Source organism: Anabrus simplex, chromosome 5, assembly GCF_040414725.1.
Source record: "Anabrus simplex isolate iqAnaSimp1 chromosome 5, ASM4041472v1, whole genome shotgun sequence".
Taxonomy (NCBI): Eukaryota; Metazoa; Arthropoda; class Insecta; order Orthoptera; family Tettigoniidae; genus Anabrus; species Anabrus simplex.
Window position 1 is genome coordinate 54,114,191 of NC_090269.1, and position 27,747 is coordinate 54,141,937.

At 38.0% G+C, this 27,747-nt stretch overlaps 1 protein-coding gene and 1 long non-coding RNA gene across 2 annotated transcripts in view; one reads left to right on the top strand and one right to left on the bottom strand.

Annotated features, from left to right (window-relative positions):
• LOC136874351 (fanconi-associated nuclease 1) overlaps positions 1-5,201 on the bottom strand; it is a 134,277-nt gene extending 129,076 nt beyond the window's left edge. The window contains exon 1 of the mRNA XM_068227764.1: positions 3,209-5,201. Coding sequence (XP_068083865.1) covers positions 3,209-5,201 — 1,993 coding nt within the window. The remainder of the gene's footprint in view (positions 1-3,208) is intronic.
• Positions 5,202-10,702: 5,501 nt separating this feature from the next.
• Positions 10,703-27,747, top strand: part of LOC137500961 (uncharacterized) — a 37,990-nt gene continuing 20,945 nt past the window's right edge. The window contains exons 1-2 of the long non-coding RNA XR_011018295.1: positions 10,703-10,842; positions 11,014-11,244. This is a non-coding gene — a long non-coding RNA (uncharacterized lncRNA). The remainder of the gene's footprint in view (positions 10,843-11,013; positions 11,245-27,747) is intronic.

Consider the following 27,747-nt stretch of genomic DNA (forward strand, 5'->3'; position numbering starts at 1 on the left):
TTTAAAAGAAGATATTTAACCAAGAACAGTTCATCAGTTATTATAAATGTTTATAATGTTTTATGTATGTATTATATAAATATGTGCCAAGTATAAATTAAGAATTGTGATTTTATGATATAACAAGTCCAAGAGAAGGTTCAGTAATTATTACGCCTTTTAAGAAGAGAACATTCTAAGTTTTGAAACATGTACGGCAATTAGTAACATAATAAAGATTGTTAATAGTATTGACAAGGTAAAATCACGTATTTAAACATATTAATGAATATGTGATCAATGACATGATGTTGAAAAACACGATTAACATGGTCTTCATTGAGCTACAGCTCATTCTCACCATCCTTGGTCGTGGAGATGATGGGCTCTTCCATTGTGATGACTGCTGTTATGATTCAAGGTCGTATCTGTAGACCCAAGACTCATCACCAGTGATTATTCTGGATGTGAAAGATTGGTCATCCGCTGCACACTCATGGAGTTCTTGGCACGCTGCAATACAGTGTTCCTTCTGCTCAGGGGTGAGAAATTGGGGAACAATCTTCGAAGTAATAGGCCACATGTTCAATTCCATCGTTAGAACTGTCTACACTGACCCATACGACACACCAACAATTTCTGCAATTCTGCTGATCGTCCTCAGATGATCCTCACACACAAGTTCCTGAATTCTTTTCACATTTTTTGGGGGTACTGCTTAAGGAAGGTCTTCCAAATCACTCTTAGTCTTTATACGACATTTTTCCACTTAGGAAGTGCCTGTGTAACTTGTTGCCTCATTGTCATAGGGGTAGGTTATTACAGGCAATCAAAAGCTTTTATGCTCGCAATCACGCCACAGTGAGAATTAAGTTGTTACATGGGTCATATGAGGTTGTATTCTTTCACCCTCATTGTTTACATTTTATACGGATTATTTACAGTAAGGTATAAAATTTAAATGGAGAGAGAGATTCAGCTGGGTATGAATGTAGTAAGCAGACTGGTCTATGCTGACAACTTTGTCCTAATGGACCGGGCGAGTTGGCCGTGCGCGTAGAGGCGCGCGGCTGTGAGCTTGCATCCGGGAGATAGTAGGTTCGAATCCCACTATCGGCAGCCCTGAAGATGGTTTTCCGTGGTTTCCCATTTTCACACCAGGCAAATGCTGGGGCTGTACCTTAATTAAGGCCACGGCCGCTTCCTTCCAACTCCTAGGCCTTTCCTATCCCATCGTCGCCAAAAGACCTATCTGTGTCGGTGCGACGTAAAGCCCCTAGCAAAAAAAATTGTCCTAATGGCATATCTTGTAGAAGGCCTCCAATCTATCATGAAGCTTGAAGGAGATGCAGCAGGTATGATAAGGACTAATGCCAGTTGAGAAGGAAGCACAGATTGAATGTCAGGTAGGAAATACAATCTTGGAATTGATAGATCATTCCAAGTACTCAGAATGTACTTTCTCCCAGGATGGTAGTACAAGAAGATGAAATCAAACCAAGGGATAACAAAGTTAATGCAGTGAACTTGCAGTTGCAATCTACAGTATTCTGTTAGAAAGAAAAGAGTTCTTGGATTAAATTATCTTTACATCAGTCTGTTAATAATTATTATTGTTCAATACTGTACACAGAAATGTTTTATCACTATATTAAATAAAAATAAAAGGTCTGTGTCATATTTTAAGTAAATATATGGCATTCTCAAAACAAGAAAAGAACCATTACTGGGCAAGTTGGCTGTGCAGTTAGGGGCGCACAGCTGTGAGCTTGCATCCGGGAGATAGTGGGTTCGAACCCAACTGCTGGCAGCCCTGAAGATGGTTTTCTGTAGTTTCCCCATTTTCACACCAGGCAAATGCTGGGACTGTACCTTAATTAAGGCCACGGCCGCTTCCTTCCCACTCCTAGGCCTTCCCTATCCCATTATCGCCATAAGACCTACCTGTGTCGGTGCAACATAACACAAATTGTAAAGAGAAAAGGAACCATTACATAGTTTCTGACAGAATGCATGTATTACAAAATTCCTGGATTCTGATGCACATTCAAATTTTTTCCCAGAATTTACAAATTTCCCCTCCCCATCTTCAACGTGTCCAGGTTCGCTGGTCACCTTGCACTAAGTATCTTCGTGCAGATAACTTCTTGAAAGATGTGAAGCTGCCTTGTCAATTTCCTGTTAAAATGGAGTTTGTTTGGGCCGATGACCTAGATGTTAAGCACCTTTAAAAAACAAGCACCATCATCATCATCATCATCAAAATGGAGTTCTAAAAGCCTGGTTAGCAAAGCCCAGGGTCAGAGTATACAGACAAAAGTCAACAAAGGTTCTTGCTGCCAAAAAAAAAAAAAAGGAAATTCATGCTGCAGAGCCCATCCGTCAACTTGGTCAATAGCTTACTGCCACTGTCACTCTGCCAATGCCATATTTCCAGAGCTGAGATGCAGAGTTAAACTGTCTACATACAGCGATAGAATGACTGCAGGCCCAGCTGCGGCAGCCAGGCCACAGATTGCAATTGTGAAGTCTGTGATACTTGATACAGATGCCTGAGGCACTCTATTTTCTTGACTGTAAACTGAAAAGTGCCCTTACTTGGATTTAAATTCATCAGAAGGATAGAAGTTCTTAATAAACATAAGCATATTTGCCCAGAATCCCTACAGGTGAAGGATGGAAATGAAACCACACTGCCCCATGAAATTTGCCTGTGAGGTTTGGGTCATGTACCTGTGAGCTTGCATTCAGAAGATAAGAGGATTCAAACCCCTCTCTCAGCAACCCTGAAGATGGTTTTCCACAGTTTCCCATTTTTACAACAGGAAAATGCTAAGGCTCCACCTTTATTAAGACCATGGTCACTTCCTTCCCAGTCCTGACTTATCCCATTGTTACCAAAAGACCTGAGTGGGTGAAATGTAAAACTAATAGAAAAAATCCATATTGCATTGGCTTTACTAGGAAGATCATTCACAAACCTGCCACATTTCATCAAATGTGCTGCCAACAATACTTCCCACCACATTACTAATTACAAAAGAACTTTCCTAACTCTGATCCTTGACCCTAGAAGCAATCAGTTATTAAGGACCATCACAGACTTGAAATACAGCCACCGTGTAAAAGTTACAAAAATATTATACCGCTGTGAGGCAACACCCACTGTATTTCCTAATTATATAACACATATAAAACTGAAAAACAAGAACAGCATATGAATTCTTACCTGATCTGATGAAACCCAACTTTTCTAATTCATCAAAAACTGCTTCTACATCCAGGTTGTATTTTATTTTAGTTAATCTATGCCAAGAGAACTTCCTGTTGTACATTCTCAGGTACAATTCTTTTGCTTGAGGGGACATATTTAAATAATAATGAACCAACTTCCTTTCATCTAAATTGAGGAGCTGGAGAACTCTTTCGTCGAATGGTTGTTCATCTGGATTTAATTTGCTATCTTGCCTCTTGTCTTTTAATACCTCAACAATAACTTTCCGAAAATGCAAGACTGTAAATGAATTTAGCCCATCCTCAATGAATATTTGGTCTTCATCTGCTTTTCCTGGTGACTGAAATTCTTTCTGAGAACTAGAGAGGTGCTGAGGACCATTTTCACTTTCTCCATCAGCAGTATTTTTGTTAAATGAGAGGAGCAGTTTCTTACTGCATGCTACAATACCATTTCTTGCTGGATGCTTCAATTTGCTTAATGAGTTTGGAGTTCCTGTTATTGGATTTCCAGTTGTTTCAGATGGAATGAATTTCCTTGCTGGTGTTTTATCTGATGTAGATTTACTATCATTTTTTTCTGTCTTCAGCTGGTCATCAGTTGTAGTCTTGTTTGAAATGCATGTATTTTTACCAGTAGAAGATGGAGATCCCTTCATAAAGTATGCTCGAATATCATTCTTTTTTGGAGTCTTTAATGTTTCTAATGGGTCCATGGACTTGTTAATGTCCATCACCTTCTGTTGATTATTAGCTGAACTCTGGTCGAGAGAATACATTATATTAGCAGGAATGGTCTTATCACTTAAAGGTATTGGCTTATTTCTTGACCTTTCTGAAGTTGTAATTTGCTTTGGTGAAAGTCTATCAAAATTGTAAGAAGGAATATATTTCATAGCACTGACTGTTTCACTACCCACTACCTCTTTACTCACAAGACAATTTTCCACATCTCCAAAGCAATTAGAATCTTCAGCAAAATTGGATAAAGTACCAGGCTTCATACGTTTCTTTGGTGAGTTGAGTATTTCTTCACCAACATCAGAAGATGAACGTTTCCTCTGACCAGTAGGAAGTACTGAGGCATTAGATGTACACAATCCACCCTTACCAGACACAATAAATAATGAACAATCTTCCCGGATATTTCCATTTACAGTTATTCTCTGGTGATTGCTTCCAGGAGGAGTACCACAATCTGATCTACCGACGGATTTAACATCCTTATTAACATTTATAGGGCTAATAGTAATGTCAGTACCTTTACACATAATTTTCAAATTTGCTGGTACTGAGGAAAGCGTACAATCTGAAGGATACACTGAAGTTCCAACATGTCGAGAAGTTGAAACGGCATTTGGATTCAAACCAGCAGAACTACCATTAACTTGGCTTGGAATCTCAACACTAGGAGCACCTATAAAAGTTATACCACCAACAGTGCTTTCCTGATTTCTCCCATGACTCTTTAAATTCTCCCTTTTGTTGTTAAGCACCTGCGATTTTGAATGTGGAGTGACTGCACTGATCCTCTTTACTTCCGTCATCCGTTCAACCATGGGACTTTTGTTGACTGCAGAGTTGTTTACTTTATCCTTGTAATGAGAATTAGTTCTATCAACTGTAATAACACAATTGGGATCAGGAACCAAAACTGGAAACTTCTCTGAGGTAGTGGCACTTGTTTTAGATTTGCTAACAGCTATACTTTCTTTTTTCATTCTGAGGTCTGCATTATGATTTTCTGATAAAATATTGCTCCTCACACCATCAGAGGAAGCCATTATGCTCACCCCATTTTCTTCCTTTAGACGGCTTATAAGATTTTGTAACATCAAACTGTTAGAAACATTACTATTTTTAATTGGAGATTTAGATGAAGAACTGCAGTTTCTTGAATGTTTTTCTATACTAACATCTTTACCGCAAGTCCCAAGATTCTGAGTTTCCCTGATATCTTTCACTGATATGGAAGGATTCTCATTCATTTTTGCAACTTTGCTAAGGCAAAGGTTATGCTTCACATCAAATGCTTCCTCGGAACCATGTAGTCTTTCCCCAGCCTGAGGTCCAGAATGGCTCTGTGCTTTTCTGCTAAGATCTTTTCTGTTGTTGTAAAAGTCAGTAATAATAGTATTTGTTTGGTCATTCTGATTGATTAATACCACTGAATGGGAATCTTTCAGCTTGCCTGTTTCATCATTTCTTGATTTGAGGCATAAAGTTTTGAACCTTTGTTTGCGGTTCAAATTAACTTCTGCTTTAATTTTAGCAGCTTTTGCCACAGAAATTTTTGGAATTTTTTCGTTGTTTCTGTTGCCATACACTCCTATAAAAATGATCTCATCCTCATTATCATGATTTGTCGTAGATGTATCAGTTACAAGAGGTGATGTAGATGTATCCTTATTCAAGGCATTATTCATGGTTCCTCAGACCCTTAGAGCAAAATATTGCCAAAAATATTTACAAATGAACATTGTCACATTACCAAATAAGTCTTTATCACATGCAATAGTATCTGGCACCTGTCTTCTTAAAAAGCTTAACAATATTCACTGATAAAACTGCTCCAACATATACTGCGTCATACAGGTAATAACAGGCAACAGTTCTATTTTTTTCTTTTCTTTTATGAGGTACTGCTTCCAACAACTGAACTCCACAGTAATTTCCATAGAGAAAGACCACCTGAAAAGAAAGAAAAAATCATAAAACTATTTCCAAATAGAAAAATAAATAAATCAGTTTTTCATATTTTTAGTTATCAAACATTTACATAAAATTAGTGGTTGAACAATTTTATTACTGAAGTTCAGCTGTCAATGATTGGTAAATAGATGTCAGAAGTGCAACCTACAAACTTACAGACAGTTATTGAGAAAATTGTCTTATGTTAGAATTTAAAATGCAAGCCTGTATTCAGAAGGAATACAATAAGAAATCTCTGTCTGTGCGTGCGTGTGTGTGTGTGTGAGAGAGAGAGAGAGAGCGAGCGAGGGAGAGGGAGGGAAAAACACAACAACAACAACAACAACAACATATAAAGCATGTCTAACAAAACATTTAAGACCAACCCTAGTTTGGACAAAAGCCATCTAAGAATGTCACAGATGCCACATGCAGGATTTGTCACAGGAATAAATGATCAAGCACACAAGTCAGTTGTAGCGGAGTACAAAATAATCAGCATGGGTAAAGGATGCAATTTAACCAGGCAAAGGATGGTCTAATATTGTAGAATATTCAACAACCTTGCTAGCGAAATTATCCTGAGAATGGACTACTAGCACATTGAGAGTTTTACTAAGGAATACACTGTCACCGGAAATATTTCCAAAACAAGATTGCAATTGATGTGTTGCTTACAATGAATAGAGGATTTCTGAAAGAACTAGTACTGTATAATCCTGACTCAAAAAATACCACAACAGACTGCACATGGATCACAGAAATAAATAGAGGATCTGAAGGAAATTGGCCTTACAACAGAAGACACCATAGATAAGGTAAAATTAAACAAAAAATCCAGGATGCAAATATCCGCTTCACACTCAAAAGAAAGAAACTCACAACACTAATATTTTCAACATCAGAAAGGCATCAAAATTGGAACACATGAAGACGGAGGCCCACAAGGCCTAAACAGTCCCTTTAAAGAGACTTGGGTAATGGATTGACTAAAGTGATCCTTGATCCTATGGAGTCGTAAAAGTGAAAAAAGAAGTGAAGAGCAAGTAGATCACCTGAATTTTCATCACTGGACTACGTAAAATTTCCAGAATGCAATCTTATCAAAACTTAATGGTAACCGAAATGAATGGAAGAGAAATGGGAATGTGTTCGAGTAAATCTGCAAAGTTATTATTTCCAGTTGTTACTGGAATAGTAGCTCTGCCAAAGTCTGTGAATGGATGATATTTGAACATTGGGACATATGGAGTGTGCCAATAGCATCAAAAATGACAGTTGTCCTTTTAAGTGGTTACCTGCCTGGTTATCAGCCCCAGGTGTATGGTACAGAAACCAACCAAGCTTGAAGTTTTACAAGGCTGTTGATAACACCAATATCTTCTGTTTATACAGAATCCACGTTAAAGAGACTTGACTTTATTTTACAAATCCATATGCAGCCAGAGGGATTCAAACCAAGGCCACCTTATTGAAAAGTCAGTGACAATGTCACTTTCTATGTCTTACCGAATAGCTCCTTTGTATACAACATTACCGATCCTATTCCCAGACAAGAAAGACATCACCTGCAGCACAGAGCGTTTAACTCAATCATTACTGATCTGCATTTAGGGTTGTTTCCCAGATGTCACATTCCCTATCAATTGTTTACCTAGTCTTAAATGATTTCAAACACTTTTTCAAAAGTTTTATCAATCCCTAATTCCTCTTCCTAGAAAGGAATACCTCATTTGCCCCCAATTTGTCCTCTTGAATTACAACTTTAGCTTCAAATTATGATCTTTTCTAACTTTTTCACTCGAGCTTTTCGTCTGTTAATGTCATTCCATGCCTGTGTTCTCCCCAGAAATTTTCGTCAGCCGGGTGGCAGGAATGAGTAGCTGGGCGGGAAATACTACATAAGAAATGAATATGATAAAATGTTAATTTATTCCCCTCAGGGCATTAAGAATAATGTCAGACAGGTAAACATTAACTGCAAAATTGAACTATTTTAGTGTTATAATCAGGAACAAGACATAACAGAGTATTTTGAACTTGTGGTGTTCTACTGGTCATTCATAATCATGTAACACTGAAGTTTATCACTCAGTTGCTGAGGAGTCCCATACAGGCTTGTGACGTCATGTGGAAATGAGTGCTCCCATGTCATTCCATGCTAATCCAGACACCGCTTGTGCACAACGCTACATGATAGTCAAGCTAAACATTTAAACTCCAATGTAACTGATCCTATTATGCAGACAATAATGATTTATCATTTAAATAAACAGTCTTACACCCATTACGTTTTAATTTGGAGCACCCACTCAAATATGTACAGTATTAATATTACGTAACTAGCACGTACCTAGGTTATGTTAGTTGGGCGGTTTGAAAAATGGCAGGGCAGTGCTCCCATTAAAAAGGTCCTGCACGCCGTCTCTCCACAGACAGCTCAGAATACACCACTTAAGCAACTTGTCTGCTTATTCCGAAGTCTTTCTGGCCCAAGATCACAATATTTTAGAAACAGTTTTCTCAAAATTTAGTGACCCATTCAACAACTCTTCTGTCTAATCCTCATTTTTATCAGTAGTTATCAGTAGTCTTCCATGATCTACCCAATCAAAAACCTTGGTTAGTTAATAGTAATACAAACCATTTTACCTCCAGAATCTAAAATATCTGCAATATCTTGCTGGAATTCTTAAGTTGAGCCTCACTGGAATAACCTTTCCTAAAAATGATTTTTTTATTTTTATTTGCTTTATGTCGCACCAACACAGAGAGGCCTTATGGCAACGATGGGATAGGAAAGGCCTAGGAGTCGGAAGGATGCGGCTGTGGCCTTAACATACAACCCCCAACATTTGCCTGGTGTGAAAAAAGGAAACGACAGAAAACCATCTTCAGGGCTGCTGACAGTGGGGTTCAAACCCACTATCTCCCGGATGCAAGCTCACAGCCCCCCCCCCCCAACAGCATGGCCACCTCACCCAGTGAACTGTGTTCTACCAAACCAGTAAGGAAATAAGCAAATGAGTCCAATATAATCAGAAAGAATATTTACCCAGAGATTACAAGCAACACATTTCAAATTGACTGGCCTATAATTATCTGCTTTATGTATATCAGTATCACCGTTGCCTTTGTACACTGGGGCTACTATAGCAACTCTCCATTTTGTATAGCTCCCCCTTGCAAACAATAATCAAATACATATTTGAAGAGTGGAAATGTCAAACGTTCTAAGTGCTGGATTTAAAAAAATTAGTTATATTTCACAAGTACGTTCTATGTGCCCAGGAGCATATACCTAGCCGGGTTCCAAGAGCCAATACACGAAGTAAGTAGTTCAAAGAATCAACAGATAGCGCTGTTCTAAGAGCCATGCTGTAGTGCCATCTCTTGTTCCAAGTGCCATGCTTCTTTTTACGAGTGTTCTGTTCTGTGTATTGAGAGAGGGAAATAGTATGTGGTTAGAAAGTACCTTAACCCTTTCAGACCGTGTACACACAATTGTGCGGGTTTGTATTTTATTTATGTCTGAGCGACTGTATGCCGACGCGAAATCGGGAGGTTGTGGGTTCGGATCCCACTGGTGTCTGGTTGGTCATTTTTGTTCTGTACTTAACATCTCTTCAACACGTACTGGACGTACGTAACACGACCTAATAGGTTGAAAGTCGCTTTCGATTACTTCAGTTGTTTTTATTTAGCGCTTGACCACCATGGAGCAGGAAGAAGAGCTTAAATATACAGTTCATCGGCAAGATGACGAGAAGCAGTAATGCCTAAAATAAGTATTTATTTATTGCATTCCTGTTAATCTAGAAGCTCTACTGAATATCAAAATATAATCAATGAAGTGTGTAAATTGTTTAGCAAACGTAAATTGTGAACTTACAACATCGTATGTAATACCATGAGGTTTTGAATGTTGATACGCACAAGTGTGTGGGCCAGGTTTCCCTACAGGCAATGCATGCAAGAGTGCTGAGTGCTGCCACCAAAAGGACTGTGAAAGCAGAACTCTTACTCTACGTGAGAAATGTAATGTATAAGATTTTAATTGTTTTAAATATGTTGCTCCACACTGTAAAATAGAACATTTGATCATGTTGATCTATGTGAGAAATGTAATGTATAAGATTTTAATTGTTTTAAATATGTTGCTCCACACTGTAAAATAGAACATTTGATCATGTACATGTGTATATTCACATGTACTGAGCTGAATTTCTTTATTTTTATTTTTTGTAAGTAGTGAATTAAGTCCTGACACGCACAATTGTGTGGGATCTGTTTTTTAGCTGAAAGTTCTCATTTTGTAAAATAAACTGTAAAAACATCTGTTTGAGAGCAATTTACTAAGATTTTGACGTACGAACGAAAATTCACACCTCCAGTGTTCTTTCAGATTCGACAACAAGGTGCTGCTGCCAATAGGGCAGTAAAAGCAAAACTCGTCCTCGGTGTACAAAATGTAATATTTACTTGTGTTTGAACGAAGATTCAATTGTTTTAAATTATTCCCCACTATTAAATAGAACATTTGATCATGTACATATGTATATTCACATGCATTGAGGTAATTTTTCATTTTTGTAAGTAGTGAATTAAGTCCTGACACGCACAATTGTGTGGGTGCTTTTTCTCAGATGTTAATTTTTATTTTGTAGAATAAACTAAAAATATATGTATTTAAGAGCATTTTAGTCAGTTTTTGACGTACAAACAAAAATTCACACCACCAGTTTTCTTTCAGGTCTGAAAGGGTTAATAAATGGAATAAAACATTGTTTATAATGGAAGGAGAAATTTTGAGGTCAGGAAAGGTAAAACATAACTGGAGAAGAGAACAAATGAAGAAATGAATATAGGGAAAATGTTATGAGAAGAGAAATACAAAGGCTGTTTGTTGAACCAAATAAACAACTGCCCACCAATGAGGTTAGTAATCCTTATTAACTGTACAATAATGAAAAAGTTGTTATTTCATTTGAAATGGATATCAAGAATAAACTTTGAATTATCTGATCACTATTTTATGTATTATCTGTCCTAGCATACTTTTTAATGCTACTTCTACAACAAAGGAATTTTATGTGCATATTGTTTTAGGTGTCCTGTAGGTACAGTTACAAGTGTGCAGATGTACCCTTTCAATGGAAGCTGAAACTTTTCAATGATTACCATGGATTAAAGAGTGAAAACGAACATGGAACGTACTTGTTAGGTTTAATGCAGATCACTGAAATACGCAGATATGGTAAATATGACGATCCTGCCAGCAACCATCGTCAGTGTACCGTGTGTTATGTAATACCCGATACTGACGGCGGCACAAGACAGGTAGGCTATGTAATATAACTATCCAAGAAATCTTTGGTTTCTGGCACAGATTTTTGCAAACTCTTCAGGGTAGAAAGAAACAAGGAGTATCTGTCTATGTGGATAACTGGGGGGGGGAGAGATGCAGATCGAAAGAAATTCAGTGACTAATGTACAGCAAATTAAAGAGCACATAAACATTTTCCCACATGATGAAAGTCACTACAGCTGTTCAAAGTCAAGGAAAGAATACTTAAGCCCCGATTTGAATGTATCTAGAATGTATAACTCGTATAGGGCAATGTGTCCGACTCGTTGACTGAATGGTCAGCGTACTGCCTTCGGTTCAGAGGGTCCCGGGTTCGATTCCTGGCCGGGTCGGAGATTTTAGCCTTAATTGGTTAATTCCAATGGCCCGGGGGCTGGGTGTTTGTGCTGTCCCCAACATCTCTGCAACTCACACACCACACATAACACTATCCTCCACCACAATAACACGCAGTTACCTACACATGGCAGATGCCGCCCACCCTCATCGGAGGGTCTGCCTTACAAGGGCTGCACCCGGCTAGAAATAGCCACACGAAATTATTATAGGGCAATGTATCCACAAACAACTGTTTCTTACAAATTTTACATGTTTGTTTTTAGGAAATATTTTCCACGTTTCCTTTCACAGGCCTCGTACACACACATGTAAACAATGTGATTTGTTAAATTTCTAGGTCCAAGGTAATAAGGAAAACTCATCAAAAGCCAAAGTAGAATAGGAGCTTCACCATACAAAGTACAAACGTGCAATGGAATTAATGGCTATTGATTCAGCTGATTCAGAGCTCCCCAATTCTGAAAGCACTGTACTGTCCATTGATATGCAATAGGTATTCCTGCACCAACATTAACATATAGCAATATGTTTTACTGTAGGCAGTTGTTACAATTTGAAATTTCATAGCAGTGATCAGAATACTGCTCATATGTGTATGTGGGACGAAAATATTGCTTCAAGGTAGCTCTGAGGTTGCTTCATGCTTATTCAAAATTTTCAATCTGGGAATACTGAAACGCAAAAAACTTTTAAACTGGTCAGACAACTGCACGGGCCAGAATAAAAACAGTGCAACTGCATTTTTAATGATGTTTCTAGTTAGTTTAGGGTGATTTAAAGAGATTGTACATAAATTCTTAGTAAGTGGCCATAGATTTCTAAGTTGTGATCGAGACTTTGCCATTATAGAGAAAAGAAGAAGGGTAAGTAAGGCCTTCATTCCCCAAGATTTGCATAGGATTGTTGAGTCAGCAAAAGCTATAAATCCTTTTCATGTGTTTCCAATGGAGTCAAGTGACTTCTTTGGATTTAAGAATATAGTTGATACTCTGTTAACATTACATAAGTGCAACATATCAAAATGCACAATGCTTAAAGTATCTCAGTCTCCTCCATCTCAAATAGCTATTAAAAACACTTACTCAGAATTAGAAGCATGGAAGATTATGGATGTTTTAAAGAGAGGAAAATCGGTGGTTGATATACAGCAAGCTGTGCTTCATCTGAAAGATTAACCCCGTTTATCAGTTGGAAAAAAAAAAAGGACCTCTCGACTATAAATAAAATATGACAACAGATTGAATGGCACTTATAAGCGACTCATTCATCATATGCTGTTGTTTATAAGTTTCATTTCCGTATTGATAGATATTACTATACAAAAAACAATATATATATATATATATATATATATATATATGAGTCTCCACCTTATCAATACAAATTTATTTTACATTAAGCTGGTAAGCTGGTAAGCTTAATGTAAAATAAATTTGTATTGATAAGGTGGAGACTCATATATATATTGTTTTTTGTATAGTCATTCATCATATGTTGTTATTGCTTTGTTTCTCCTAAACCACTGTATTTTTGGCAAAGTTTTCTTATATAAAAGTATTTTTGGTGTAACAAATTAAATGCAACCAGAGATAGATAGTTTTTTCCTTCTCCTGTAAAATTTAGAAAATGGCACTTAGGATGTTTGACATTTCTACTCTTCATTTCAGATAAGGCACTACACCTCATCCCTTCAGTGTATCTCCAGAAATATTATCGCTTTTCTAGATTTCAACTATTGAACTTTTTTGTATCTTTATCATCAGAGGTAAATTTCAGTACTTTGCCAGTAGGAGTCACCTCCTCAACCTGGACATTATCCTTTCATCAAACTATCTTTACACACTGCTGACTAAATATCCTTACATTTATACTTCCCTACTTCATTAATGATATCTTGAATGTCCTTGCCGGAATCAGTTTCTGCTTAAAAGTACCTATACAAATCCTACCATATTCCCCTAAAATTCATGTAACTGCTAATTACGTTTGCCATCATATTATCCTTAGCTGACTGTTTTGTTAAATTCCATTTCCTGGCAAGTTATTTCCAATCTTTCCTTACGTCCACAACCAGTCCTAACTCTGTTTCTAACCTGCACTTCCTTCTTATCTATTTATTTCTCTTAACCCTCGACTGCCGTTGTGGGGTCTTTAAAGATACCAGTGACTTTGTACACCTCTGGCGCTCCCTCTGCATTCCATTCTGGCTATCGACGTTCACTGTAGCTGCCATTGAGTGCAAAGTCAACTGCTATCTGGAGTTGTAGTGTTTAGTAAATATTGGTTTTCTCAGGAACTTGATTCAAATATTGTGTGGTGCCGTTTGTGTTACAAAGTTTATCGTGACTTAAAATTTTTAATTGTTCATATTTCATTCGAAGTGCGTGTTTGATACTTTTTCGTGTAAGCCTCGCTATGGCTTCCACATCTCACCCTGCCAAGTAGGATCACACACTTTATCAGCAGTGTTTTAGAGGAAGATGCCGAAGGAAGTGATGACAGCGATCTCTTGGATGAAAATAATCCAGATTACAATTCCGATCATGACACGGATTCGGAACAAGAAGGTGAGGAAGACGAAGACGGAAGTTCCACGGACAACCTAGACGTCCACAACCAGACGTCACCTTTCTATGGTAGGAACAGATATATCTAAGTGGTCAGCTACCGAGCCCAACAGGCAAGTGAGACATCAAAGTCACAACATTACTGTCAAACTTCCAACCCTAAAAAGAAGTGCGAGCAGATTAAGAAATTCGTGCAGCCTGCTAGAATCGTGGCAGTGTTTATTTACAGAATACACAATCATGAAACACACAAATGAAAAAATTGCTTCATACTGGTCACATTATTCCGATCAAACCCGAACAGAACTCAAAGGCACTAATGTCACAGAAATTAGAACATTGATAGGGTTATTTTATTCTACTGATATTTTTAAATCGAATCAGGAAAATACTGAATCAATGTTCGCCACAGACAGACAGATTTTTCGTGGGACATTATCGAAGGAGAGATCCTTGACTTTAATATATTGCTTGAAATTTGATGATCTGACCAGCTGAGCTGAAAGGAAGGAAAGTGACCCTACAGCAGCACTGCTATGGCTGTTTCAGAGGATAATCGAAAATTCTCAGAAATGTTACAACATAGGTGCTCATGCTTTTGTAGACAAAATGCCCGTCGGCTTTCGAGGCCATTGTAAATTTTTGTATACATGCAAAATAAGCCAGCCAAGTATGGACTGAAAATAATGATATTAGCAAATGCTCACACAAACTATCTCTTGAATGCCTATCTGTATGTTGTAAAAGACAGCGACAGAGTTGGTTGGTTTACAAGCGGAAGAAAGAAAGTTTCAGAAACCGACTCAGGCTGTGATTAGACTAGCAAAACCAATCTGCGGCACAAATCGCAATATTACAGTCGACAATTACCTCAGCTCAACAGAACTCGTGTCAGAACTGAAGAAACGCAAATTAACTTACATAGGAACGATCAGAAAGAATAAAAAGGAAATACCTCCTGAATTCTAGCCAAACAGAAAGTGTATGGTGGGCTCTAAAGAGTACGGCTCCACTGGCGACCTCACACTAATCTCTCATGTTCCGAAGAAACAGAAAGCTGTGTTATTAGTGTCCAGTATGCACCACTGCAAAGCTGTAGACCCTGAAACTGGTAAAGATGAAATCACAACGTGGATACCCCTGACCGGTTGTGTGTTACCTACAACACAAGTAGAACGTGCAGATGACCTCTCGCGATTTTCTTCACCATCCTTAATATTACTGGAATAAATTATTTCATTGTACAAACATCGCTCAAAAACTACATGCCTGTCACTAGCTTTCAGTTCCTGAAAACATTGGACAGACAATTAACTGAACCGTACATCAATGAAAGACTTGTCAATGGCCGACTTCTGAAAGAAATGGTAGTGTCAAGAAATTTTAAGAAGAAAACTGTTCCAAAGGTGCAATCATCCGTCAAAACTCAAAAAGGAAGTGATGTGCACTGTGTCCTCGCTCTGCTGAAAAAAATACAAATCAGTACTGCGTGAAATGTGACCATCCAACCTGCCGAACTTGCCATTCCGTGGTGTGTAAGGATTGTGGAAAAGAAGACATGTAGTGGGTTTAATAATGTTATTTGCTTTACGTCCCACCAACTACTTTTACGGTCTTCGGAGACGCCGAGGTGCCATAATTTAGTCCCGCAGTTGTTCTTTTACATGCCAGTAAATCTACCGACATGAGGCTATCATATTTGAGCACCTGCAAATACCACCGGACTGAGCCAGGATCGAACCTGCCAAGCTGGGGTTAGAAGGCCAGCGCCTTAACCGTCTAAGCCACTCAGCCCGGCTGTAGTGGGTTTTAAGTGGTTGTGAAAATGTAAATGACTGTGAAATTCAAAAGCTTTATGAGTTTTGTATACTATAATATTTAAATGTACCTTTGAATTTGCTTGGAGCAATGAACGTTTAGAATTTGTTTCCATTTAAGTTTAATTCATGGGAATGCGATTTTCTTTTAAAATCACTCACTCTCTAGGTTTCTGAGGGACGTGAAGTTCCCGTGCCGATCTAACAATCCTCTTCCATCCTTTTCGATCTTGAGCCCGCTCTTTCCAGTTATCAATTTGGAGGGTCTGGCATACCTTGTTGATCTTCTTCCTGGTGCTTCGAGGTCTTCCTAAAAGTCTTTTCCCATTAAGAGATCCCTACTGGTGCTCTGTTATCCTGCATCCTCAGTACATCTCCAACCCAGTGCAGTCTGTTGGATTCTATCACACCCATTATAGTGTGTTGTTGAGGAATGGTGTAAATCTCATAATTGGATCTTTTCTGGCAGCTGTGAGAGATAGGATCGAACCATGGGCCAAATATTTTTCTATAAACCTTATTCTCAAAGACTTGCAACTGCTGCTGCTCTTTCTTGATTATACTCCAAGTCTCAGAACCATACAGAAGTACTGGTCGAATGATTGAATTGTAGATACACTTTTGCATTCCTTGTTAAAAACTTTGAGCCTAATATAGGACTCATAGAGTAAAATGCCTTATTTGCATTCTTAATTCTAGCTTGGTGTTCCTGTTGCCTTTGGTTTTGCTCATTGATTAATACACCAAGGAATTTAAACTCCTCTATTCTTTGAAATATATATTTCCCAATCTTCAAAGGCAATCTGTCAACCTCCTCATGGTTCGGTCTCTGTACAACCATGTAACATTGCGGCCATTAAGAACAATATCATCTGCATATGCAAAGACTTTATGTTGTCTCTCCAATATGATGCCAGTAGGTACAAAAGGTAATTTTCTGATAATCTTCTCCAGTGCAATGTTGAATAGAAGAGGAGATAGTGCATCTCCTTGTCTCAGACCAGTTTTATTCTGGAAGGAACTTGATTTTCTGCCCTTGAGCAAAACACAGCTAACATTACCATCCATACACATTTTGCACATGTTAATTAATTTTATGGGAAAGCCAAACTCCATCATGATGTTCCACAGCCCTTCTCTATGAACTGAATCATATGCCTTGAAGAAATCTATAAAGAGATAATGAACCAACTCCTTGTGTTCCCACACCTTATCATTAATAGTCTTAATTGTAAATATGTTGTCTGTAGTGGATCTATTACTACGAAAACCGTTCTGATAGTCCCCAGTAACATTTTCAGCAAATGGTTTTAAACGCTGTAAAAGAATAAAAGACAGAATTTTGTATGCCGTGTTTACAAGAGGTATACCATGATAATTTTGAACTTCTTCCTTATCCCCTCCTTTATGAATTGGGACAATAAATGACTCCTGCCATTCTTTTGGAATAACTTCATAGTGCCATACCCTCAGAATGATTGTATATATTTATTTATGTAATCTTTCTCCACCATATTTAATGAGCTCAGCAGAAATGTTGTCACTACCTGAAGCTTTATCGTTTTTTAAACTTATAATACTTTGTAATACCTCTTGATATGATAGCTCTGGTATTTGTTCTTCTGATGGGGAAGTAGATGGTTTACCAATACAGGTTTCTTGATCAGCACAATTCAGCAAAGAATCGAAGTATTGCTTCAGTAATTTAATAATTTGTCCTGATCAGCAATTAAATTTCCAGACGTATCTCTCATAATACTCCATCTTGGTTGAAATCCTTTTTTAATTGTGTTGACAATTCCATACATCTTGCGGATGCTCCTGTTTCTGTAGTATTCTTGGATTGATTCTATTTGTTGTCTCAGATAGACTTTTTTCTTTCTACGAATTAATTTACTACATTCTTTCTGTTTTTCTGTGTATAGTTCCTCAACATCTACATTCTTATTAGACTGTAGCCACTTATTATGCCATACTGCCACTTCATTAACTGCATTCTGACATGCCTCATCGAACCATTTCTTTTTCTTACTAACACCTTTTGGTATAACTTTCATTGCTAGTGCTATCTTCATTTGTTTCGCGTTATTCCACATTATACAGCGGCATAGTGTCCATGTTTTACATCCATACAATAAAATGGAGACGACAGCCTGGTACACCATCAGTTTAGTGGATATATTTAGGTCTTTAGTAGAAAAGACTTTGCGGGATAGACGTCCTAAAGCACAATGAGCAGCTCGTATTCTATTTTGTACATCCATCTCTGAGGTACAACGAGACGAGAAAATACTCCCAAGGTAGGGAAAGAAGTCTACTTGTTCCAGAGATGTATCTGAGATGGTAATGTTGAAGTATGGCAAACTAGTTCCTGGAGCAGGTTGTGCTAAAACCTTAGTTTTCTGAATGTTGATAGACAGGCCAAAATGCTCATAAGCAGCCTTAAAGCAATCGACTGACAATTGCAAGTCCTCTGGAGAATGAGCTGGAGCAGCATTGTCATCTGCATATTGCAGTTCAGTAACCCGGGTGAGATCGGTAAGTCTTTTAGAGCGGAGTCTTGACTGATTAAAAATCCCTCCATCAAGTCTGTAAATAATTTCTACACCTGCATTCTTGCCAGATGTCTCATAAAGCATAGCTGTCAGGTACAAGGCAAACAGTGTAGGTGCAAGCACACAACTGCTTTAGTCCATTAGTAATAGAAAATTCTTCTGACACGTTGTTTTAATAAAGAAACTGACCAACTATATCATCATGAAGAGCCCGGACAAGTCCAACAAAACGTTCAGGGCAGCCTAACTGCCTTAACACCATCCACATAGCATCTCTAGGCAGAGTATCAAAGGCCTTTTCCAGGTCATAAAACACCAAGAACAAGGGTTTCTGTCATTCTCTGCATTTTTCCTGCAACTGTCTTGCGCAGAAGATCATGTCAGTGGTACTCCTGGATGTGCGAAACCCACACTGCGATTAGAGGAGTAACTTTTCAGCTAGAGTTTGAAGTCAACTCAACAGGATCCTGGCGAATATTTTTCCTACTATAGACAGCAGGGATATGCCACAGTAGTTACCACAAATTATTCGATCGCCCTTTTTGAAGATGGTGACTATATTGACAGGTACAAATTTGGTTTCCCATATCCTTAGGATCAGAGAGAAGAGCCTCGTTTTGAGAGTTAGGACTCCTTTAAGAATGAGTTCTAGAGGAATATTGTCCGGACCAGGAACCTTTTTAGGTTTTGAGGCTGAGAAGAGCTTTGTTATATTCATGAAAGTTTGGTGGCATTGACATCCATGGTTGCATAGGATGTTGTGGAAAGAAAATTTTCAGCAGCAGTGGAACTGCAGTTTAAAAGTAAACTGAAGTGCTCTTTCCAGCATCTCAGAATGTCTGAAAGAATGGTAGTGTTGTCGGCAGCTTTCAAACTTCCTGAAGAAGCGCAGACAGGTCCATAAATCTGTTTTAGTCTAGGATAGAAATTTCACAGGTCCCTGGCATCTGACAAGTTTTGTAGTTTGTAGTTTTGTAGTTTTTGTTGCCACCAGTTGTTCTTAATTTCTCTAATTTTGGTGTGACATTTCTGCTTCAGCTCTTGAAAACGTGATATCTTCAACTGAGAAGATGGATCTTGTACAGAGGATAAAAAGGCATCCCGCTTGGCATTGATGATGTTGATTATGGCTTCATTATTATCATCGAACTGGTCTTGTCTTTTCCTTTTCTCGAAGCCAATAGCACATTCTGCTGATTGCTAGATTTTTTGTAGTGTGATCCATTCACAGTCTACACCATTATTGTTGACTGAGTTGTGTGATTAGTGGTTTAAAATTAAATTCTGGTATTCAGAGGCAACAGCCTCATTTTGAAGTTTAACAGAGTTGAATTTTCTTCTGGAAGGATGCACGAGATGGACATGTGGTTTCTGATGGATGGTAATCCTGACTCGACTAAGAAGTGTATGGTCTGTCCAACAGCCATCAATGTTTCTAGCAGTCTTTGTAATCAGAATTTCTCTTCTGTCGTGTGGCCTGGTGATGACATAGTCGATGAGGTGCCAGTGTTTGGATCGAGGGTGCATCCATCTAGTTCTGAGCAGTTGGGATGTCGGATTTGTGTATTTGTGATAAACAGTTCATGTTCAGCACACAGGCCAATTAGTAATAGACCATTTGAATTGCGATTCTCAAAACCTTGGTTTCCCATGACATCTTCCCATAGCAGGTTGTCATTACCCACTCTAGAGTTGAAGTCATCAAGCAATAAGATCTTATCTGTTGAAGGTATCTTGGTAAAATGAAATGAAATGGCGTATGGCTTTTAGTGCCAGCAGTGTCCGAGGACATGTTCGGCTCGCCAAGTGCAGGTCTTTTGATTTGACACACGTAGGCGACCTGCGCGTCATGATGAGGATGAAATGCTGATGAAGACGACACATACACCCAGCCCTCGTGTCAGCGAAATTAACCAAGGATGGTTAAAATTCCCAACCCTGCCGGGAATCGAACCCGGGTCCCCTGCGACCAAAGGCCAGCACGCTAACCATTTAGCCATGGAGCCAGACAGGTATCTTGGTGAGAACTGTGTTCAGATGTTGGTAGAACTGATTTTTTGTATCTTCCTCATCTTTTAGAGTAGGAGCGTAGGCAGAAATAAATGTAATGGCACTATCCTTAGAAAGAGGCACACGCAGAGTCATAAGCCTTTCATTTACTGCAATTGGTGTGAGTTGATGTTCATACATTAACTTTGTTTCGACCGCAAAACCAACACCGTGAATACTATTTTCTCCTTCCCCCTTTCCTTTCCAAAAGATGGTGTATCCGCTACTTGCTTCACTGATTTGTCCTTTACCTGATAGTCTTGTTTTGCTCAGAGCAGCGATATCAATGTTTAGCCTTGCTACCTCATGGGTAATAAGAGCTGTCCTTCTTTCGAGCCTATTATTGTCCTTCAGGTCAAGTAGCATTCAGACACTCCACATGTCTACAGTTAAAATTTTGTTCTTTATTTTCAATTGATTTCAACCACATGAATTGGGGCAACCCTCTGAGTGCGGTTTCCCAGGCGGGTACGAATTTGACTACCGATGTTTAGCCCACATTTTTTAGGGCCTTCCCCCTTCAGGGTGGGCAGCGGTGATGCTAAATAAGCCTGCCCAGTCACAGATGCAGGACCGGATCCCTGAGTAGTCACAAGGTCTCAGGAAGGCGACCATCACACATCTATCGCCAATGTGCAGGTCCAGACTAGAAGCTCCCAGATTCACCCAAAACCCGCTCCCACCATCCTTATCCCATCGGCATAACTTTAAGGGGGATTACAACTTGCCAGGAAGAGGCCCACACACTATGATTCCAGAGCCATTTACCACAGCACATATACCATGAGACATGCGGGATCAAGCACCGGAACTGCAACGAACCGCCGCAGACTCCACAAAACTTTTAGCCAGTCGGTCTGGCATAGCCTCTTCCACTAGCACAGCCGTTGGGAACCAGGGTTATTATATTGGTTCCTCTTCCACCTTCTTAACCGTTGAGTGATTTTGTACTTGTATTAATCCCCAGTACCTGGGCTGCCTCTTCCGCCATCTCCACTGTACCAAACCACATCTTCTCCACCGTAGATGCCGTTGAGGTCTTCACCCATAACCCAGGGCAAGGACCCTCCATATTTATGACCCCTGGAGAGAGGGTGTCCCAGTGCTGTAAAGTCCCCAGGAACTGGGCTACATACATAAAATTATGTATGCATTAAATTAAATTCCTTTCTTTACAAAACTTCTAGAGTTTAACATTAGCAACTTTAAACTATCCTTACTTGACTTCCAGCTCCCTATATTCTCATCACCGCTCCCTAGTCCACCCCATTTCCCTGAATGTGCCTCCCTGTACATATATGCTTCAGTGTGATTCAGGTGAAGACCATCTGAGCATAGCACCCTATCTCTTATCCAGCCATTAGTATCTACAAATTTCACTCCCAATTTCCTACTCCAAAGTCTTATTTATATCCCCTATATCACCCTCCTGTCAGTATAACTCCTACAAAGTACACCACTGATAATCTCCACTCCCTTAAATTCCTCCCATGCTGTCATGACCAGATCCAACACATCCAATTTCTGCTTGCCTTACGTTGTTGGTACCAACATGGAAAATCACCACCTTCTCTTCTACTTTCCTTAACATCATGGATAACACGCTACCCTACTTCCCTTTCCTCCACACACTTTCCCCGCATACCTAACAACAGAGTCACCCATGACCAGGGCCTCAACCCCACCCTCCTCATTACATCCTCTCCTCTTCTGGTCTCCTTTAACTTCCGTGACAGCTGCAGAACTTACTTTCTCCTCCCTTCTCATAACCCTGTTCAACCTCTCGTCCACGTTTCCCTTTCCTATGGATACTATATCGCCGCTCCTCTGTAACACTTCCCTGTTTCCTATCTTCCATCTGCTGTTCTACCTGCTGACTCATATCAATTCCTCACTGACACCTCTTCTGAACACACTTCCTGATGAGAATCCTTAGCCATCATTTTCCTTCCTCTTAAAACATTAGCCAACCTATCTTCCACAACTTTTCCCCTCCCTCTTGCCTACCTACCGTAACCCGTACATTGACTGAGGGAGACCTAGTTTCATTCTTGTCCTCTGCTAAAAGCCTAATTACATCCCTCAAACATGTTAACTCATCTCTCATACTCCTTAATGCTCACTCACACCCACAGATCCTATACCTGCCTCCCTCAGCCATTTGTCTTCTTCACCACAGTGTTTCAACACTGCAGACCGTGAACGACACAGTATTGAATAGTCTGTGGCTACAGTGCTACAGTGCTCTGCAGTCCTACTCTCGCATCATATCCGTTACGGGTACTTTCTTAAATATAACAGATTACAGGCCTAGTATTGCCATACATGCAGCATACATGCAAGCTCAACAACATTTTTTATACTTAACAATCTTCAACTAAGTTATAGAAAAAAGAAGTAACTTAAAATATGTTGAGAATAGATCACAACCAAGTCTTCAACCCTGTTTAACAGTACTGGGGCATAATCATGTCACCTTAATTGATGGTAGTTGTGAACATTGCAGAATCGACACAACACAGAAAATTATTGGGTGGAACATGTATGACTTGTCCCCCGCTCTAATAACACCTGAATCAGTCACGATTTACCTGTGGTACTTATAATAGTACTAGGAAACACCAAGGGTGACAGTGATGTTTCAAGGGATGAAAAAATAGATAATCATCTCCCGCTTTGGATCTGTGGTAGTGCATTGGGCTCCAAATCCCAAGATCATGAGTTGAAACACAATAGAAACAGCTGGACTTTTGAAGAAAATCTATTCTGCATTTGTCACACAATGTTGGCATGTAAAAGATAGGCTATCCAGTAATACCACTGGTGCTTTCCTGACGAAATTAATTAAAATCACAACAGACACAACAATTCTTGTTTCTCAGTCATTTGGTACTGTAAAATAGACCTTCAAACTTACATGGAGTCAAGTCAAAATGCCTGTACATGGTAGTTGACGCCATATTATTACAAATACTTGCACAGAGGTCGGGGTAGTTACTGTTTCAAGGAGAAATTCAATTATATGAGCATTCCCTCTTAGAACTGTAAGTTCATGAAGAGCACATAGATTGAAAACTCACTAGGTCTCATAAAACTAAGAGCCTGCTGTCAGATTCTCCAAAGGAGATATGGTGAAGAACCTAGTGCAAGAGGAAGTAACGTCAGACTCCGCTAGGGACCCTGTGGTCGCCAATCAACACCCCCAATTTCAGAACCCACAGGACAACACAAAGAGAAGGAAAATGTACAGTTACCACTCACATTTAAAATACTCTGAGTACAAAAGTAGGTATACATAATTCGAATGGGACTTCATAAATCCAAACATAGAAGGTTTCTACCTCGTCACTTCTATAATAAACCTCAAGACACCATAGTCTTCATTTTCAATATCGCCGCAATACGTCATTTACCGAAACGAATTTCAGAGCGATGAAACCGGAATACAACACAAGCACAAGTGTCAAGATTTCATTATTTATATTTCCTTCAAAGAAAACCGAAAAGAAAAGACCAGGTCGGATAGACAACGGTAATTCCTCTGACAGTTAAAAAAAACTTCAATGGGCACATATCATACACTATCAATTATAACGACGGTCGTGTTAAAACGATTAGTCAAGAGAATATCAACACACCAATTACCTGACAAACAAACAACCTATATAACGAAACCAAGATAAAACCAAACTTGCCTCTCTAAAGAACTGTAACACAACACAGGCGAAATAAACAACACAAAGAATATTAAGTGCACCAAGGAATATTTAACAGCGTGCACAAAAGTTGGCGCAAAACGATTTCTAGATTTGTGAGCCAGGGGCGACTAGTTTTTTTTTTTAATCTTCCCTAAGGAACTGCGTGTCCCACATACGAATACTAAACCTGGTCTCTTACATATACGTGTCAAATCTAGAGAAATTTTATGGAAAACGAAACTTACCTAAGTTTCTTCTTACCTTAAAGATATTCGCTGTCGGGGATAAATACGTGTCTGGTCATGTATAGAATACAATGATCAGAATGAAAAAATAAACCCTAATTTAACATTCATCAGTTTATTGATTGATTGATTGATTGATTGATTGATTGATTGATTGATTGATTGATTGATTGATTGATTGATTGATTGATTGATTGATTGATTGATTGATTGATTTATTGATTTATTTATTTATTTATTTATTTATTTATTTATTTATTTATTTATTTATTTATTTATTTATTTATTTATTTATTTATTTATTTATTTATTTATTTATTTATTTATTTATTTATTTATTTATTTATTTATGACAAATGGTCCCGTGAGCCTCTAGCTCGTGATAGGGACAGTACAGTACATACCTTTCTTAAGGCGACACAATAATTACATTTCATACACAACGGCGTTTCCAGTAAAGTGACAAGTACATTTTTGGGTAACTAGGACATAGTTGTTGTTTTTTAACATGTTAGCATCATAGATCTTCAGAAGTATATTCAGATATGGCATGGCTGTAAGATATTAAATATGGACAATATATTAATTAAAGTAAGTTACATCAAATACAGTAGAGACAATACGCGACACTCAGAGATATATCGAGGGACAGCTATTAGAGCTCTCTCTTGGGGGTAGACCTGAGAACTACTGATTCTGTCATAAGAGCACGTGTATTTGTGTGTGAAGTTTTTGGTGTTATTTATGCGTTTTCAATTAGTTAGAATTATAAGATCTGTTCAGATCATTTCCAGGCCAGCGACTTAAAAAATCCTCGACTATACAGCCAATGGTATGTTACATTTTTACTCTAATTGTACGTAAATAATCCTCAAAGCATCACTATCGACAACATTTTCATACTTTTCTTTCTGTTATCCCTCTTCTCAGATTAAAGCCGGGATTTTATATATTTTCTTTCTGTTAGTAGACTTCATGTTAAGAGGAAAATCTAACCGTAAAAGTTCAGGCAGGAATGCTAAAGCAAAAAAGTAATGCATAAATGAAAGATCAACCCGTTTCACAGCAGTCAATTTCACATCTTGTTTATATGTCTAATTTCAGTCTTTAAATAATAACCTTGTAAATAATTCTTCATTCATTTATCCAGAATTGCTTTAGCAACTTCGAAGTTAATATATCAATGATACTTTTTTTCTTAGACGTAATTTATTTATCCATTTTCGTATATACATTTCCATTGATATTTGAATTTTGCGCGACTTTTCAGGTCAAGTCACTAGGAGCGCCACCGTCGAAATGTCTCCCATTTTAACACGGCTAAATCCGTAAGTGTCGCATATTGTCTCTACTGTATTTGGTTACATAGACGTTATATTAAGATATCAGAATAAGAGTAATATTCCTTCAGTTTTTTCTCGAAACATTTAACCGATTCAGAGTTCTTTATAACAGGAGGTAAGACATTATATTCCCTAAACATTTATGATTCTGTGCCTTTCACTCCATACTTTACTGAATTACAGTGAGTGGGATATATCCTTAATGATCCTCTAGTTTCATATCTATGAATTTCACTAAAATGAGAGAAGTTAACAGCAGAGTGGGTTAACTTCCTGCCTAGCTTATACATAAAGACTGATGATGAAAATGTAATTTGTTTATGGAATGGCAGAATATTTGACTCTCGAAAACTTCATGTGACGTTGTGAGGAAGGGGAATCCATTACATGATGTTGTTGGCTCTTTTTTTGTAGGAATTCCAAACTATTAACACAATCTTTCCTGCATCTTCCCCAAATGAAGCCTATGTATGTTAAATGACGGTGGATCATTGCATAATATATACACTTCAACTGTTGGTGAGAGAAATTACTGTGTCTTAATCTGGGCATTATTCCTGTCAAAGAGGTAATTTTGCTGATTACATAATCAATATGGCTCTTCCAGGAAAGTTTTGAGTCTAATAATATACCAAGATATACAGCTGAGTTGACCCTCTCTATTACTTGGTCCTTTAGCGTAACAGTGTTAGCCGCTGTGATCGTATGGGCTGTTTTATAAAGATTAAGTATTTTGTTTTAGTCATACTTAATGATCATTTTTTTTAGATAAAACTAGTTCGATAACTTCTTCAAGTCACAATTTACATATTCCATACTTTTTGTTTCACTTAGCCCTTCATAAATTATTAAGATATCATCGGCAAATAATTTACATTTTCCCTCTAGTATTAAAGATTGTATGTCATTAATATAAATCAAAAATAAAATAGGACCTAGTACCGAGCCCTGTGATACTCCCCCTTTTGTTTGTTGCTTAGAACGTTTGGTATCATTAATCATCACATACTGTATTGTGTTCGTTTTGATATATAATTTTGGAACTATTTGTGTGCTAGACCCTTAATTCTTGCTATTTTTAACTTGTTTAGAAGTATTTTGTGGTCAACCAGGTCAAATGCTTTTTTAAGATCTATGAGTAGCCCTGCGGCTAATTTATTTTTCAAACATCTATTACTGTATCAAATATGGCATTATCAGTTCCCCTATTTGGAAGAACCCCATATTGATAATCGGAAAAGTAATTAGTTTCACATAGAAAAATTTGCCAATCTAACTTTTACTACCGTTTCTATAAGATAATATACTAATTGGCTCGTAAGTGGATGGATCTGTGTTATCTCCTGATTTAAAGACTGGTAAAATTCCCGCACATTTGAGTAAATGTGGCATTTTTTCCATTGAGAATTGAACGGTTAATAATTTCTACAATGCATATGGCACTAAACTTTCAACACAGATTTTAACATGACATTGGTTATTTTATCTTCTATTAAATTACTTTTATTTTTTAGAGAAGTGATAATTTTGAGCGCTTCACATTCATCAGTTGGAAACATGAAGAGACTATTAGTTTGACTTTCAGCTGTTGTGCTGCCATGAAATTGTTCAACTTAAGGAAGACCTTTTCTTATATTTTCAGTTACGTTAACATTAACGTTAACTGAGAATTGAACGGTTAATAATTTCTACAATGTATATGTCACTAAACTTTCAACAGAGGTTTTAACATGACATTGGTTATTTTATCTTCTGTTAAATTATTTTTAATTTTTAGAGAAGTGATAATTTTGAGCACTTCACATTCATCATTTGGAAACATGAAGATACTATTAGTTTTACTTTCAACTGTTGTGCTGCCA